General features: G+C 38.9%; 1 protein-coding gene across 2 annotated transcripts in view; it reads right to left on the bottom strand.

Annotated features, from left to right (window-relative positions):
- The window catches only part of epha4b (eph receptor A4b), a 291,695-nt gene that overhangs the window by 190,309 nt on the left and 84,075 nt on the right, over positions 1 to 17,311 (bottom strand). For both annotated transcript variants that reach the window (XM_057857051.1, XM_057857052.1), the window contains one exon: positions 16,837 to 17,188. In XM_057857051.1, the coding sequence (XP_057713034.1) occupies positions 16,837 to 17,188 (352 nt within the window). The remainder of the gene's footprint in view (positions 1 to 16,836; positions 17,189 to 17,311) is intronic.

Genomic DNA, 17,311 nt, shown 5'->3' with positions numbered 1-17,311 from the left:
GCCGTCATTGAAAAAAAATGGGAAAAGCGAATTCCCCTCACAGCTTTCATGACATTGCGCAGACCTTAGCGTTGCCTCCCTAAAGTTATGATCTCATACCCGCAGCCAAGAAGGCTTTACGGTGTGTAAAAGTGATGTTTGCCTGACTTTTGCACAGGGCCGACCCTTAATAGACGGGTTCCTTGCCAGCGAGGTTATGTTTTCATAGCAGTTGGTTTATCCGTCACTTGCAATGAAACTATGTGTTGCGCGGGTGACGCAAGTGTCCAGGAGAAACTGCAGAAAATTTTAGAAACCTGACATAGAATTTATAGAAAGGGATAGTGTTGCCAATGTTTAAAGTGCCTATGACAGCAAAAAGCATGTTTATTTCACATTTCACACGGTACTTTATGCTCCTGAATAAAATGGACTGCTTGAATGTGTGTGGAAGCGATCGATTTATATCTTAAATTTTTTTAATCCCGCGCCATGAAAATGAATAACTTCCTTTTTCGAAGAGGAATGCGAATGTGACGTCACCCAGTTCAGCATCTCACAATACAGACTTGCTTTATTGAATGCAGATGTAATGCTGATTCAGCCAATTTTGCGGATTATTTAGTTTATTTTTCGCATCACGCCAGCCAAATGTACTGCAGGGTTTTGTTGCTGCACCATGGAGAATTGTGTGTGCCTTTTTGGGTTTCAAAAACCACCCACCCCCAGATTGGCCAAAACAAGTCCGACAACTGTGGGACCATTGGACTTATGAGGAAGTGAGTAAACATCGTGTTTTGTATAATGTCAAATACTGGGATCATGGCACATGTTTTAATATGGAGGTGGCTTGCATTTTGTAGCTGACAATGCTCCTTGTCCACCGAGAATGCCACCCGGCCGACGATCGGCGGCTTGTCGCACGCCCCCCTCGGTCCTCTTCGCGTGCCCGCGGGGAGAGCACTATACTCGGTTTATGCTCGTGCGGTTCTCCATATCGTCCAGACTTCCAGCGCCCTCCGCCCTCTTCGTGTGCCCGGGACTATTTTTGCGTTGGCCTCCGGCAGCTATGCCCTCCTACGACATCGGCCGGTTTGACTGGTGGTCATTTTCCAGCTGCTTCCCCGGCAAACGAGCTCTCTATCCCGCAGCAGGGAAACGACGAGCTGTAACTATCTCGGAGAGTTGCCGATCAGTGAAGACAATCGACAACTCCGCCGCCGTGTGACATGATCCAGGGTAGTTTTGTGTGATTTTTTTTGCTTCAAAAGGCGGGGATAAGACTTTTAAACGCCGCTTGGTTTGGGTTAGCATGTCGACTAGCTCTCACACCTCCTGGTTTGTTTACGCTCTCCGAAGCCAGGGCAGGGACATGACAAAACTCCGGTGGCATGAAATATCGTTCGGGAGGTGCAAGAAGTCGATAGTTTTGACCACTATGGAGTAATTTTGCCATGTCGTACTGAATAAATGCATGTTTAATATTTCATATTCTATTTAGCACAAGACCATTTGACAAGAATTTGTCATGACCATACCATTTATTTAGCAATGGGGAAAAAATACTTAAGGGAAAAAATACTTAAAAAGATAAAAATAATATTGTGTAAAAATATTGGAGTAGAGAGATTGAAACAATCATGACATTTTGATGCTCTCTGTCACATTTTCCTCGTTCTGAACAATTCCCCCTCAGTGTGCTGAATTCTAAATCAGATGAAATTGTGACCCTCCCGATGTCATCCTCCAGCTGGGGACGCTAGAGCGCTATAATGGCAGGCAGGGCTAAACGGCAGATTAAAAGACTAATTTCTCGTCATCTGCGCTTTGCCAAATTGTTGTATATAGTTGAATTCACATAATAATGCTATTAAAAAAAAAAACTGTATGCGTTCGCAGGCAGTTTGAAAGAAGTATATCCTGTTTATCTTGCTATTGTGTAAACCTACTTTAATCAAATACTTTCATTATGGCCACAATCAATTAATTTGATAATGGGATAGACATCCAAATTTTTTTGACTGGGAAGTGCTGGCGGAGAATGGCAAGGTCAAAGCGCTGCTATTAGCGCCAACAAAGCTTGCTAGCCTCTTTATCCTACTTCATCATAAAGTTTTATGGATGAATAGGGCTCCATTCGATGCTCTGTGCCGGTTCAAAAGAACGATTTTAAAAGGATGGATATCCACTGTTTGCCACAATGAGAGGATGCTATGCTAGCATTGAATAGCCATTTTCAAAGTGCACTCAGAGGACTTTATTGCCCAGGGTTAGTTTGTGTCTGATGTTTGATGTCATTACAGAAAGGACAGTATAAGGCTACCCATGGGTATTTTGATATATTAAACTCATTGGCTTCCATTTATGCTTGTATAGGAACCAAAAAAGACATTTTGAAGTTGCTTCAAAATCAACTGTTTTTACATTTTACATTACTTCATAAATTAAGCTGGACGTCTATTCTACTTGGTGTAACGTTGTCAATGACACTAGGACATGATCATTCCATGCAACTGTCCCAGTTAAAATGAATTTGATGCCTATTGCTATCAATGACACTGAATGAGCTAAAGAGGACGGATAGTCATGTAATGTGCTATAACAAAGCTACTATGCTAGGACTACTGCAAATACTCATTAGCCCTGAGTTGATTAAATGCCACAGCGGGATTTTTAAGAGGCCGTCAACTTAAAAAGGCAAGGTGAAGTGGATTTTATTTTTATTCTTTGTATATCTTTGCATTAAAATGTGATCACCTGTTGCTTATAGTCAAGTGTGCGCTATAGTGTGGGGGAAAAAAACGAAATAAAAATGCACGCGACAGTATACCTACTAAAATAACGATAACATTTTAATGAGCGGTAAAACGTGACAACAGTTCTGGAAAATAAGCCACAAGGATGCAAAAGAATGCTGAAGAGTATTGGAGATCTCAGTAAAGAAGATAGTGTATTTTCAGAATATCTGTTTTTCAGAGAAAGCTGGTAAAAGAAATAGTGCATACAACAAAAAAACAGTGCTGAGGAAACAAGGACTTGTGTTGCGGTGACAGGTGTCTGTCCTTCCCCACTCCCTTTCCTCCATCTGAGTCCATAATTGGTGCTGTCAGACACACAGAGGAGAGCAGAACACACATGCGTACACACACCCCTGCCCTTCAACGTGTACCCCTTGGGCTTAAAAAGGTAGGAGAAGAGATTTTACTATGCTACCTGCCAGCTGTGAGAAAACAGGCTACCGCAAAGAAGTGCGAGGAACGTAGAGCGTCATGGCAGATGGGAACAGAATTGTGTAAGAGACTTTAAAAAAAGAGGTGGTGGCCTCCCGGAGTGTGTAAATGTCGGTTGAGTAGGAGTGAGGGAGAGATTGCATAAGTCCCCGTGAAGTGACAAAACGCATCAGTGTGATTTCATGTCAATGCGCATCAGAGCATGCAAAGCCAGCCGTCCCAGTGAAAATGAATTCGACGTCCAGCCCAGTGAATGGCAGCCAATGAATAGCAAATAAATTGCAAAAATATCCTGCATTATTATAACTATCATGAATAGTGCAAAATCACATTTTCCCAGAAATCGACAAAAAGTGACCCCGTAAGTGCCTCACAACCAGTGTTGTCAAAGATTACTTGAAAAAGTAATTTAATTACTGATTACGCCTCAAAAAGTAATCTAGTTTCTTTACTGATTACTTTATTGTCAAAGTAACTAAGTTAATCAATTACTTTTTACCAATTTTTCTCCCTTTGCCGCCTCATCATAAGAATGACAACAGAAGAATGGCATTGCATATAATTGCCTTATTGATAAATGATACTAAAGGGGAAGATCAGAAGTTTTCACATTAGGCTTGATCTTTGAGTTAGCGGAGGTTTAATTAGTCAATGGAGTTCATTTCAACCATTGACTCGTGCTAGTTTAGTCACTCCGGAGCCCTGAAACTCACAAATAACCGACAAACTGCATGGAATTTGTTGAAATCAACTCCACGGACTAATTAAACCCCGCTAACGCTAGATTCTACCTCATGTCAAAAATTCTGAATTTCGAGTTAGGGTTTAAGGATTTGTGTTAACAGTATATCGGTGCCAATATAAAACAATGCAAATTTACTGCACAATAATCAACAACACAAAAATGAATTGCACGGAGCAATAATCACAAAGGTTGGGGTGGAACAAAAAAAAAGCATTAATGCAAATTGGCCAAAGCATGATTGCAATGGCCACAGCAGGAATGCAACTAGCCATGCCATGAACCCCACTTGCCACAACACGAATGCTAACGGCTCGCAACACAAATGCAAATAGATCGCAACCCAACTGCAAAAACCCACAGCATGAATGCAAAAGGATCCCCTGGAAGTAGACTAAATTCACCGAAAGTAGACATGAGGACTACAACTCCCGCCCTTCTGCTGCCACAGTAGTGATAGTCACAAAGCAATTTATACCAAAGTGGGAATTTTTGAGCAAATTTTTGTAAGTTACATTTTCTAGCTCTGCACATGTGGGGATGTGACGTAATAACAGCAAGAGTTGTAGTCCTAATGTCTAGTTGCGTGAGTCTACTTCTGGTCGTCCTCTTGAATCCGTTCTGTGGCTTCATGCAGTTGTATTGTGAGCCATTTGCATTCACGTTGTGGCAATTGTTCGCTAATTTGCAGTTATTCTTTGGCAATTATGGATCGTGTTGTGGCAATTGGCATTGGTTCTTTCTTTCTTTTGCAAAGTGTTTGCAATTGGTGTTTGTGTTGTGGCAGTTTGCATTTGTGCTTTTTTCTTCTTGCAAAGAGTTTGGACTTTGCAATTCTCCTGACACTTCTAGGCCATTCTCGTGAGAGGTCGTACGAGAATGACGCAGAAAAACAAATATATTTTGGTATTTAAAAAACCCGATCCTTTTCACCCGATTCCGATCTTCTGAAAAATGGCGCGATCGGCCCAATTCCCGATCACGTAATCAGATCGGAACATCCCTCCTCATTATATAAATGTTTATGTTAAAGGTTAATTTTCCTACAAAGATTGTCACCTAAAAAATGAACATATGTTATTCTATCATATTCGCTATATATTAGCCGGGATCGGCCGATCTTGAGAAAAGTCGATCTGCCAGCCCAATATATCGGTCGGCCAATATATCGGTCTATCTGTATAAGAAAGATCAACACCAAAACAGTGAAAATAATAGTTATCTTATTATATTGGCTAATATCAGGCGATCTTTGAAAAAGTCCATACATCGGTCGACCTTTCGTACAAATTCCCGATTTTGATGTATAATCGATTCATCTTTCAACTATAAAACTCAATATAGTTTATTACATGCATACTAGAAGCAACTTGAATATTTTGTGCCAAACGGAAAAACCGTGTTAAGAAATTGGTGACAGCCATGGGGGAAGAAGAGACCTATTGTGGAAAGACACCAGCGCGAGGTTGGACGTTGCATAAAAGGGGGGAGATTGCGGGCATAAAGGGGGCAGTAATTGTAGGTGTCTGCTGTTTGTCTAACACAGAAAGGCTAGTAATGATTCCATTAGTGCCTCACACACTGGGAGAAAGAGCCAAAGAGACGGGGACACAAAGAAAGAAGCCGGGGGGTTGGAGCGGATGCTAGTTAGAGACAAAATGAGCTAGCAGAAAGGAGGAGATCCACCGTGAGTATTAGCAGGGAAAAACAATGAGTGTCAGAGTGGCTGAATGGCAACAAGGAACAGGAGAGAAGGAATTCAAAGTGGCCATTGGCAGACTTGTTCACCTGCACAATGAGAGTCACAAACACATCGGCCATTTCCTCCCCCACCAGCTCTTTGTGCGGAGGCAAGCGCGAGAGGGTGATTTCAATGCATTAGCAGTGTGTGTTTTCCCACTGGAGGTCCTTCACAATGTGTCAGGGCAGGAACATTTTGTTTGGAGGTCTGAGAGGACGCGGCAGAGTCTCTCGGCGGGACGCATTAAAGCGCTAGCTGGCGTTTCTATGCTTGCTATCATGTCTTTTTTTAAATGCAGCATGGATGCAGATGAAAATAAAGCTTTTTATCCCTTTCTCAATGAACAAACCCAAATCCTTTTTGCAGGTGAACAATGGCAAATGCAATCACTGCAACGCATTCGTGTGAGTATTTTGTTATATAACGTTGCTTAGAAAATGAAATTCAAGGTTTGCTAGGGTTTTTAATCATTTATGGTGAGAATTTATTCACAGAATAAATTACTTCTAAATTCGGCAATTTTGACTGATGAAGTAGACTGCATTTGTTCCTTGAAGATTAAAAGGAAAATAAACCAAGGCCTTAGGCCTGAGCGATAAACCAAGTTTATGACTTCAAGGTAAAAAGTAATTGAGTTTTTATTGGTCCTTTTTGCCATAAAGGAAATCTAGCAAGCAATTCTTCAATAGAATAGAATAGAATAGAATAGAATAGAATAGAATAGAATAGAATAGAATAGAATAGAATAGAATAGAATAGAATAGAATAGAATAGGAAATCCTTTATTGTCATTGTACAGAGTACAACAAGATTTAAAGTTACACTATAATGTAGGGCAGTGTTTTTCAACCGGTGTGCTGTGAGAGATCATCAGGTGTGACACGAGAAATTATCGAATTTCACATTTATTTTTTAATAATAACATTATTAGGGTGGCAAACTGGCGGTATTTTGAGGGATACTCAGTGTAACAGCTGTCAAGTTTCTTGGCAACTTTTTGTTTCGCCAGCAAGCAGAGCTGTTGTCACTCTAATGTTAATTGAATTTTTACATGATGTGCAACTTATTATTTTTTGTGTGCATTATTTTTGTTTTATCATTGTGCAATTCTTGGTTGTATCATAGATTTCATAACCGTCTAAGCTGACCAAGTAGAATCACAGACAAAGCTTTTTTAGTTGAAAATTCTTCTGATTAAATGCTTGAATCCTTGAATTATTTATAGATATGGACGTATCTCAATTCTTGGTTAAAAGCAAAAAAAAAACAAAAACGTGCAGTTAGCATTTATTTTACGTAAATATGTCGAAGAAAGATGCTAGTCTGTCAGTCAATGTGGCGGCCGCCATATGTAAACAGAGTTTTTCCCATGAAAAGTCTTGTGAATAAATGCTTAAATCCCTGAATTCTTTATAAATATGGATGTAAAACAGTCTCGATTCTTGGTTAAAAGCAAAAAAAAAAAAAAAAAAAGTGCTGTTAGCATTTATTTTACGTAAATATGTTGAAGTACGATGCCAGTCCGTAGCGGTTAATTTCTCCCATTGATTTTTTTCACGTTTCAAAATGCATGCATGGTAAGAAAATACATAATTTCCTTGAATCCTTGAACAAATCACTCCTTAGACAATCCTTCCTGTTTGTATTCGGCACAGCTTTCCTACTTTTTCCAACTTAAATCCGGTATTGGGTCGCTGAATGTGTTGACCAACTGCGACCGACTGCGAAATACTGAAGAGGACCGTAAAACGGCCCTCTACTTGAAGGAGTTGCACAGTGGCTGACGGCTGTGAACCGTCAATACAATTATGAAGGCTATGGTTGTATATTGTTAATAATATTTTGTTTACAGGTTAAATTAAAATGATGAAATTGATAAGTTTAATTACAGTCAGTGCACAACCAATCAGGTTGCTTCCTGTCGAATGTAGCAACAGTGTAGCATAAGCAGCTTGTCCTCGGGCAAGTTGCTGGAAGTAATCTGTAAATAAGCCCAATGATTCAAATCTACTTCGCTGTTTGTTCACTAGCATGCCAAAGTGGTATGTACATTTTTGTTTGGATTTTATAATTTTGCATATGTGCGTTTATTTAGTTGTACAGAATTTCGTTGTATCACCAGTTCTACGCCGTGTCCGTGGTAGAAAGCAAGACTGCAGTAAACATCAGTACAACAAGAACTCAGCCTTGTTAACAGCACGTGGACGTCACCAGTGGGAGTTGCAGAAGGAAGGAATGAGTAGGTGCAGGCGTGCAGCTATTGTTCGTGTCGCGTTCAAGAATTGCTCAGATTTCTAGCCATCAGCCACCTTGCTATGCACGACAATGTGTTGGAATAAAACGCAGGGGAAGGACTGATGGTTGTATGGATATGGACTTTCGTGTATATTGACACTTGACGAGTCTAATCAAATGATGTACAGTAGACATGCTGGGGTCCACATTGTCATGGACCGCAGGGTGACTGATGGCTATAATTCCGAGCAGTTCTTGAACGCAAGACGAACAATTACCTCGCTTGCCCGCACGCGACTGAGAACCTTCCTTGTGGCACACACGGAAGTCATGGTGGCAGTCATGGATTGTTTTTTAAAAAGGACAACTTCGAAATCCAAACTGAGCCCTGGAAAAGGTTCTGACCCAGATAAAGGCACTAGTATGAGTCATGGTAAAAAAAGTATATAAATAGAAAATTTTTAAAAAGTGAAGACTGAGAGCTCAAAGGCAAAGCAATCCACTAAGAGCTATGTTTCATTCGGATTTACTTTCACCGGGGATGAGATGAAACCTACTCCATTCTGTTTCACGTTCCAACAAATAACACACTGAGTAAGTATAAATATTTAGAAATTTTATCATAATTAAATATACTGTACAAAAAGTCATTTTGGAACATTTTTAGTTGGTGGTGTGCTGCAAGATTTTTTTCCAATGTAAAAAGCTGCCGTGACTCAGAAAAGGTTGAAAAACACTGATGTAGGGTGACCAAACGTCCTCTTTTATCCAGACATGTCCACTTTTTACATCCGGTCCGGGGCGTCCGATGGGGTTTTATAAATTCATGAAAATGTTTGTTTTTCATTATTTTTCATGGGCCCAATTAACGTGTGTTGAAATTGACTGACGTTTTGCACAGAATACTACAGTACTGTGCTCCCTGTGAAGTGTTCCCAGAGAGCCTGCTTTCCAACTATTTCAATGATCATCGACAGACGAGCAAATATTGTAGCATCTAAACATCTATCACGTGATAATATACACTCAGCAGGAAAACAGTACATTATTTTCAATTAATTATAGCCACCTAGACGCCACGAACTGTATGTAAAAAAAAAAAAAAAAAGTTCACTGTTAGCAATAGCCTAATGCTAACAGTACGAGTTTCATTCAGTGTGTGATGATCACTCAGCACAGAAGGCTAAAGCAACATTGTATATTCTCTCTTAGAATAAGATAAGAACACAAATCTTACTGTGTGTCTCTCAAAACAAGCAATGGGGAGACTGGAGAGGACCCTAGTGGGTAAGTTGGGCGGGGGGGGCAGACCAGACACTGCTACGATGCAGGCTAACGACACATTAAATGTCACACATTGTGAACATGTGAAGGAAACTGTGGCGCATTTCCGTCTCGTCCTTGCCTTCTCAGACGAAAACTGGCATTCGTGTTGTTATGTTTTAGTCTCCAAAGACACATTTTTAACTCGTTATCGTCTCATCATCGTCATGAATAAATTGTTCGTTGATGAAATATTTTTGTTTTAGTCATCGGTGATGAAAGCAACACTGCAAAAAGCAAAAATAGAATAAGGAGTGTTTCTTTGTGTAATTATTACTTTGTATATGGGTGCCGCCAGCACAAATATGGGTAGGGAGAAAAAAATATATTCAATATTGACTTTATTTACCTTACTTTTGTTCTATATTTAAGTGTTTAGGCATTTATAGGAAAAACGACTATTTTTGGTTTTTAGAAGAAAAAAAAACAATTTTTTTAAACAATAAAGACCGGCCGTCCTCATATGTGGATATCAAATTTTGGGACATTTCAATCCCAATATTAACTTTGTAGTGTAATTGAAAAAAATGATAATAATAATGATAATGATAATGAAATTAAAATGAATAAAAACAACTGGCTGTGAATGCGCATGTTCATTTTTAATTTCTCTTTTTTTTATTTATTTATTTATTATTATTTTTTTTTTATTCAATGCAATTTATTGCTATTTAAATAATTGATTTTTTCCCCCAAAAATGGATCCTTCAATGAATTCATTCATTTTAGTTAAAATTATTTATACATTTTTGGTAACACTTTATAGCAGTGGTCTCAAACCGGTCCTCAAAGGGCCGCAGTGGGTACTGGATTTCATTCCAACCAAACGAGAACAATCCCTTTTCACCAATCTGGTGTCTAACAAGTGTAATCAGTTAATTGCAGTCAGGTGCTGCTTACTTTAGCAGAAACCTCATTGGTTGAACTGTCTGTTTTGGATCTGTTGGAACAAAGACCAGGACCCACTGCGGCCCTTTGTGGAATCGGTTTGAGACCCCTGCTTTATAGTAACTATCCGTTTTACTAGTTAATAGATCATTTGTAAACTGTTGATAAATGATTTATTGTTGATTTGTGAAGTATTTGTTAACAGTTTGTTAAGCAGTTACAGGGTGTTCCAATATGGTTGACACCATTCTAAATGGCCATGCTAGTTGATGGATCTTAATAAAACTATATACACTTTATGTTGAAAGTCATAAGTTTTATTTGTTAAATATACAAAGAAAAGTACAAATATTTGTACTCTATGGCAGATTTTCATAAATGTGCAACATGAGCGCTGCCTGCAAAATGCCTTATCAAAATGGCTTTTCTTTTGAAGTGAACGGCATTTCTTAACCTGAAAAGATAGAAATGCCAAACGTTACACACAAAAACTTGAAACGTTTCTACACAAACTGTGTTTCAGGTTAAGAACACCCTGTAAATGCTTAACAAACTGTTAACAAATACTTCACAAATCAACAATAAATCATTTATCAACAGTTTACTAATGATCTATTAACTAGTAAATGGATAGTTATTATAAACGGATAGTTATTATAAAGTGTTACCACATTTTTTGATTGCCCAACAGATAGTATATGCGGGCAACACTAATACTACAGTTGATAACAGTTGGATATCAATGGGAGCAGTAAAATATTGTCCAGCGGGCTGCCATTGGCCCCTGGACTGCACGTTTGAGACACTTGTCTTAAATGAATGTAATAAAAACATTTAAGAAACAAAATTAATAATCCTTGCATGAAAGGGTGAAGTGATGCATTATAGTCACTTCACAAGATTTGATACCATAATGCTAACACACAATCAAACAAAACAGAGCACTATTATTTTTACTTCCCCTGAATTACATCTCATTAGATTGTACAGGTGGACATAACGTGTGCGAGAAAATGTCCTAAATTGCCAAAATTACATTTGTTAAGACTGCGTAGGTGGTGAATAAAACCGTCTAATCCTCACAAGGGAGTTCAAATTGTTTGGCAAGTACCCATCGATTGTTTCTACAAAAACAGCACACAAGCAAATATGCTTTCACTTGAACTCCAAGCAAAAAGGATTTATGGCTAACAATGGCCGCCTGTCGACAATAATCCACTCACCTTAAGTTATTACACAACACAAGGGTCACATGATTACTGCCCTTTGACCTTAGTCTATCAATGAGGCTCCTTCATTGCAGTGACAACAGCATACACAACCACACCAGTGCAGTGCTATTGAGTTTAAGCTTGCTTGTTAAAGGCCACTGGTTGCTTATTATGTTCGCCTACCATCTACTAAAACATGGCGAGTAAGCCTATGAGGTCACATGGATCATTCAGGTCAACCGCATCGCTGTTTTTACAGACATTGTGAACAAAAATAATATTGGGACTTCTATCAATCCGACATAAGCAACCCATAAAATTTTAGTTGCACGATATTTCCATAATTCCTTTTGGAAAAATCGCTCCAGACACCAAAAAAATACATAAATGAAACCAATTATCAAAACAATTTTCTTTCTTTAACAAGACCCATATAGGGACTGATCACAAGTCCAGATTAAAAAAAACAAAAAAAAAAAACAATATAGAAATTGACCAAATTTCTACAGGAGGATAACTGCCACAGTAGTCAAATCGTCACTGAAACCTACATTTTAAGTAAGCTGAACTAATGTTGAGTAAGCAAAAGTCAACATATTAAGTAAAATGGAATTGGCAAAGTCAAAATTTGAAGTAAACTGGCTTTAAAGTACATACAGTGGTACCTCTACATACGAATTTAACACGCTTTAGGACCTGGTTTGCAAATCGAAATGGTCGTATGTCGAGCCCAATTTTCCCATAAAAATACATTATAATTCGATTAATTTGTTCCGCAGCCCAAAAACCTACGCTAAATCCTTCATAAATACTGCTGAAACAATTACAAATAGCTATTAGACATATCAAAACAAATAACTTATGAATACAATTCGGATTGAGAATGATAATAATAATGTTTTGCATGCTGTTCCTGAACGCACTGCGTGACTGAGAGGTGCGGTAGAGTTTTTACTTTCTCTTTTCATGTTTTCATTGGCGTCAACTACAGTGGACAGTAGCCGTGGGTTGTTGCGCAAGTTCTGAAATGAATTATTTTAAACCTGACTAAGCTGGCGATTTCCTTGACGATGTTACAATAATTATAATTGTCACCTTAACTTACAAAGACTGGGGAACGGAGGTAGGAGGCGGACAATCTGGGTCATGAGCATAATACGGCCGTATTGTCGAGCCAGTTCACTAACGTGCACACCACGCTCAATTTTTTTCCATCCTAATTTCAATGGTAAGTGTCACCATTATTGTTTTTTCACAACCATGAAGTTGTCATAAATCGCTGTCATGAATCATCGTATTCCGAGCATGTCGCCATATGTCGAGACAAATGACAAGTCAGATTTTACGTCGCATGTCGAAAGGATCGTATGTCGATGCAATAGTATGTCAAGGTACCACTGTATATCTAAAGCTAATATAAGTAGGATTTTAACCTGGGTTACCTCAATGACAGCACAGTGTGTAGACTACTGAGCGAACCAGTCTGGCATCAGGCTGGGCTAAATTCACATAATCTTACATTTAAATTCAGCGCAATCTTTCATTTGAATTTAACAATTTAATATTCTAAGAACAACCAACTCAATACTTGAAGTTAACACAGATCTACTAACTCAGAAATGTAGATTTAGCCCCAAAACATGATAATTACCTGTGTTAACTTGATTAGATGAGTTATGAACAGTGTAGTCACCGATTACTTGAAAAACTAATTCAGTTACTGATTACTGATTACGCCTCAAAAAAGTAATCTAGTTACTTTACTAATTACTTAATTATCAAAGTAAGTAAGTTACTTTAAAAGTATTTATCAGTTACTTTTTACCAGTTTATCACCCTTTACTGCCTCAACATAGGAATGACAACAGAAAAATGTCATTGAATGTAATTGATTTTTCGAGATTTAATATTAATAGAGAAGATCAGAATTTTTTGGATAAGGCTTAATCTTCGAGTTAGCGGGGGTTTAAATAGTCGATGGAGTTGATTTCAACCACCATTGACTCGCGCTAGCTTAGTCACTCTGGAGCCCTGAAACTGACAAATAACTGACAAACTGCACGAAATTTGTTCAAATCAACTCGAACGACTAATTAAACCCCCACTAACTTGAAGAGTAAGCCTAATGTCAAAAATTCCGAACTTTCCCTTTAAAATAAAGACCTAGCCATTAAAATGTTGTCTATAAGGCATCTTTTAAACCAATAAAACAAACAATAAAAATGGATGAAATGAACAAGAATCTTACAGTAGTAAGCAATTCATAATAGGCCCAGATTATATTTTGAACAGATCATGTGACCAGCTCCTTAGAGGCTGTACTTTGCTTTGCTTATCCAAAACTACAGCTGAGGATGGATATTAGGAATTTCTTTAAACCTAGGATTTCAAAAGCTTCAACAAAAACTAAGCTTGAACCGAGGATTGAACCATAGACTTCATTACCATTGAAATGACCGAGCTTCATTTAATAAACCGAAAACGGCACACACTCATGTCGGATTTAAGCTTACATTTTTGAAGAACTACGAAAGTTGTACCGCATACAAACAGGAAGGATTGTCTCAAGAGTGATTTGTTCAAGGATTCAAGGTAAATATGACATTTTTTGTACCATGCATGCGTGATTTAAGCATTTATTCGCTGGAATTTTCTTCTTTGTTTACACATGGAGGCGGCTAATTTTCGTAACTGACTAGCCTCATAGTTTGCAATATTTATGCGAAATAAATGCTATCTGCACAATTTTTTTTTTGCTTTTGACCAAGAATCGAGACTGTTTTACGTCCATATCTATAAAGAATTCAGGGATTTAAGCAGATATTCACAAGAATTTTCGCCAGAAAAGCTCTGTTTACGTCAGGGGGGCACAGGCCTCATTCGCTAACACTATAAAGTGTATAATGACTATAAAGGGCTATTCTATTCTATAATAAGTTGTGATTGTTTATAGAATTTATTAATAATCTATTTACATACTATTTATAATTGATTCTGCATGTTTTCCTCAGGTCTTAATTTATTAGCTGTTGAAAACTAGCAGTAAATTAAAAAAAAATTAAGTTGCTATTTTGGTCAAAAACTTCCATAATATGTTAAATATTGCTATTGATCCTGAAAATATAGGTCATTATCTCTGCATTTGGTGATTTTTTGTGCATCTAGTGTGAAATCTAAGACTTTTATAGCCATTTTAAGTTGTGTTATACTTATATAAAAAATAATTAATCGGGATTTTATAAGGGAACAACTTTAAATTTTTTGATGCCACTGCTCATGGAGACTCATATATGAATAAGGTAGGTGCTTGTTTTGGTTTTAGGTCAGTAGCAGCTTTGGTTTTGAAAATATTTTAATTCAAAATGTTTGAAAATAGGCCCCCTACACATCAGCCCCGTTTAACGCGTCATTTCAAAAGGTTATGAAGTCTATGATTGAACAAGAACAGTGTCAGGATGTACTGTATATTTACAGTGTATCACAAAAGTGAATACACCCCTCACATTTCTGCAGATATTTAAGTGAATCTTTTCATGGACAACACTGACAAAATGGCACTTTGACACAATGACAAGTAGTCTGTATGCAGCTTACAGTATAGAATAGAGTTCATTTATTTTCCCCTCAAAATAACTCAAAATATAGCCATTAATATCTAAACCCCCGGCAACAAAACTGGGTACACCCCTTAGAAACTATGTACATCCCTAAATGTCCAAATTGAGTACTGCTTGTCATTTTCCCTCCAAAATGTCATGGGACTTTACACACAAAAGCTCGTAAACAGTTTGCTGAAGACATGTCAACAAAGCCCATGGATTAAAGGAACCATGTCTGACTTGTGCACCGTCTTCAGAAGAGGCTTCCTCCTGGGGTGACAGCCATGCACACCAATTTGATGTAGAGTGCGGCGTATGGTCTGAGCACTAACAGGCTTGCCCCCCACCTCTTCAATCTCTGCAGCAATGCTGACAGCACTCCTGTAACAAGTCACATGACATTTTGGAGGGAAAATGACAAGCAGTACTCAATTTGGACATTTAGGGATTGTATGTTTTTTCAAAGGGGTGTACTCACTTTTGTTGCCAGGGGTTTAGATATTAATGGCTATATTTTGAGTTATTTTGAGGGGAAAATGAAATAACATATATATAAGCTGCACACAGACTACTTTTCATTGTGTCAAAGTGTCATGTTGTCGGTGTTGTCCCATGTAAAGATAGATAGAAAGAGACTTAAATATCTGCAGAAAAGCGAGGGGTGTACTCACTTTTGTGATACACTGTACATACATTATGAGGCAATCACAAAATATTAATGCACAGACACTGAGGAAACTAACTTTAATCAGATGACGCGCTTAGAAAAATGAATGTGTCAGATAATCAGATTACTTAAATTTACTGAAGGAAAGTAATCAGATTACAGTAACGCGTTAATGACAATACTGGTTATGAATACTCAAAACAACAAGTCTTGAAGAATATTTGAGTTCAAATCTTACTTATTTTATTTTATACAGTGCAGCACTCCCATCTCAACTCTCTCTATCAATGGCAGCCATTGAGTTCACTCAAACTGCAGCGCGTTATTATGTCTAATGACAGAGTGCTTGTAAGTCACTGAAATAGCGGTTATTAGGACAAAGAACAGTATGAAAGAGCTAGCCTAGCCATGAACACTGACATAAAGTTGACCGATATTGCGTAGGTCATAAATAGACCACAGCCTAGCTAGGCAGAGCAATTGAACGCACCGACAGAGTAGGAAATGAAATCCCTGCCATGAGCCGTCGTAAAGCAAGCTGCAGACAGACGCGGAGCTCGAGCGCGATTGAGATGCAGCCAGAGTTCCGACGCAATCTGTGCACATTACCGGCGCACGGGCTGCAGTGTACAGCTTGTACTTATTCATTCGTCTCTGCGACCCCGCTGCCAAGGTTTCGGGGCGTCTTGGCGGCCGCTTCTCCAAAACAACTGAGATTGCATTATGTGCTTGGATTGCGAGTTTGCCAGTATGAATATCTCTGATTTTTGTTTTTCTTTCCTGGAGGAAAGTCAGCCCGCGGGGACACGGCGGGAAGGCGTCTATCTAATAGAGCTTTCTCTCCCAAATACATGCAGGCAAAGTAAGCATACAAACCCGGCGCAGTAGTGCACATTGCACATGCCATCTGTGGAGTTTTACGACTCAATAAGCATCTTCCTCAGGCATACCTTTTCTTCTTTCGACACAAACACACAGCAATAAACACTTTCTCAAACTGTGCTCTCCTCATCTCAGCGGGGAAAATGAGATATTCAAGCTGGACAAACACAGCAAAAGTCTTAAATAGAGGAGAATATGCCTCAAAGCATCTCTCACAGTTCTCTGCTAGATCTGTCATTGTTCAGGCAGGCTTCTCCGAGCCACGGCTTTCACAAAGGCGCGCAAATATGCACACTAATTTTCCATAACACACATTTCAGACACATTGGGTCCACTCACGTTGGCAGATGTCCTTGTTCTCCTGGAAGCCCGGTTTGCACACACATCTCCCGATAGGAACCAGCCAGCCTCCGTCGGCGCTGCAGTACATCTTGGGAACCTCAAACTCCTCGGAGGCATTCACGCACACTCCGTGTACCTCCACCAGGGCTGTGTCTCCTCCTGTTATGGTGTCAGGGAACTGGGCCAAATTCAGCACGGTGACAGGACACTTCTTGTAGAAGACCCTGACCGAAACCAGTGCGATGCAAGCGCCCAAATCCTGGAAGGCCAGGTAGAAGCCTTTTTTACTCAGGTTGCTGATGTCACGCACTTCGGTATTTAGCTTCATCACACGGTCACCGACATCCACCTACAGAGAGGAAAAATTGAATTACTTAACTCAAAGGTGTCAAACTACATTGCAGTCACGGTTTCCTTCGGAGGGCTGTTATGTTTGCCAACTAGGGCTGCCACGATGAATCGACTTTTTCAC

This window comes from Corythoichthys intestinalis, chromosome 14 (genome assembly GCF_030265065.1).
Source record: "Corythoichthys intestinalis isolate RoL2023-P3 chromosome 14, ASM3026506v1, whole genome shotgun sequence".
NCBI classification, from domain to species: Eukaryota; Metazoa; Chordata; class Actinopteri; order Syngnathiformes; family Syngnathidae; genus Corythoichthys; species Corythoichthys intestinalis.
This window is presented reverse-complemented; position numbering and strand designations above follow the sequence as displayed.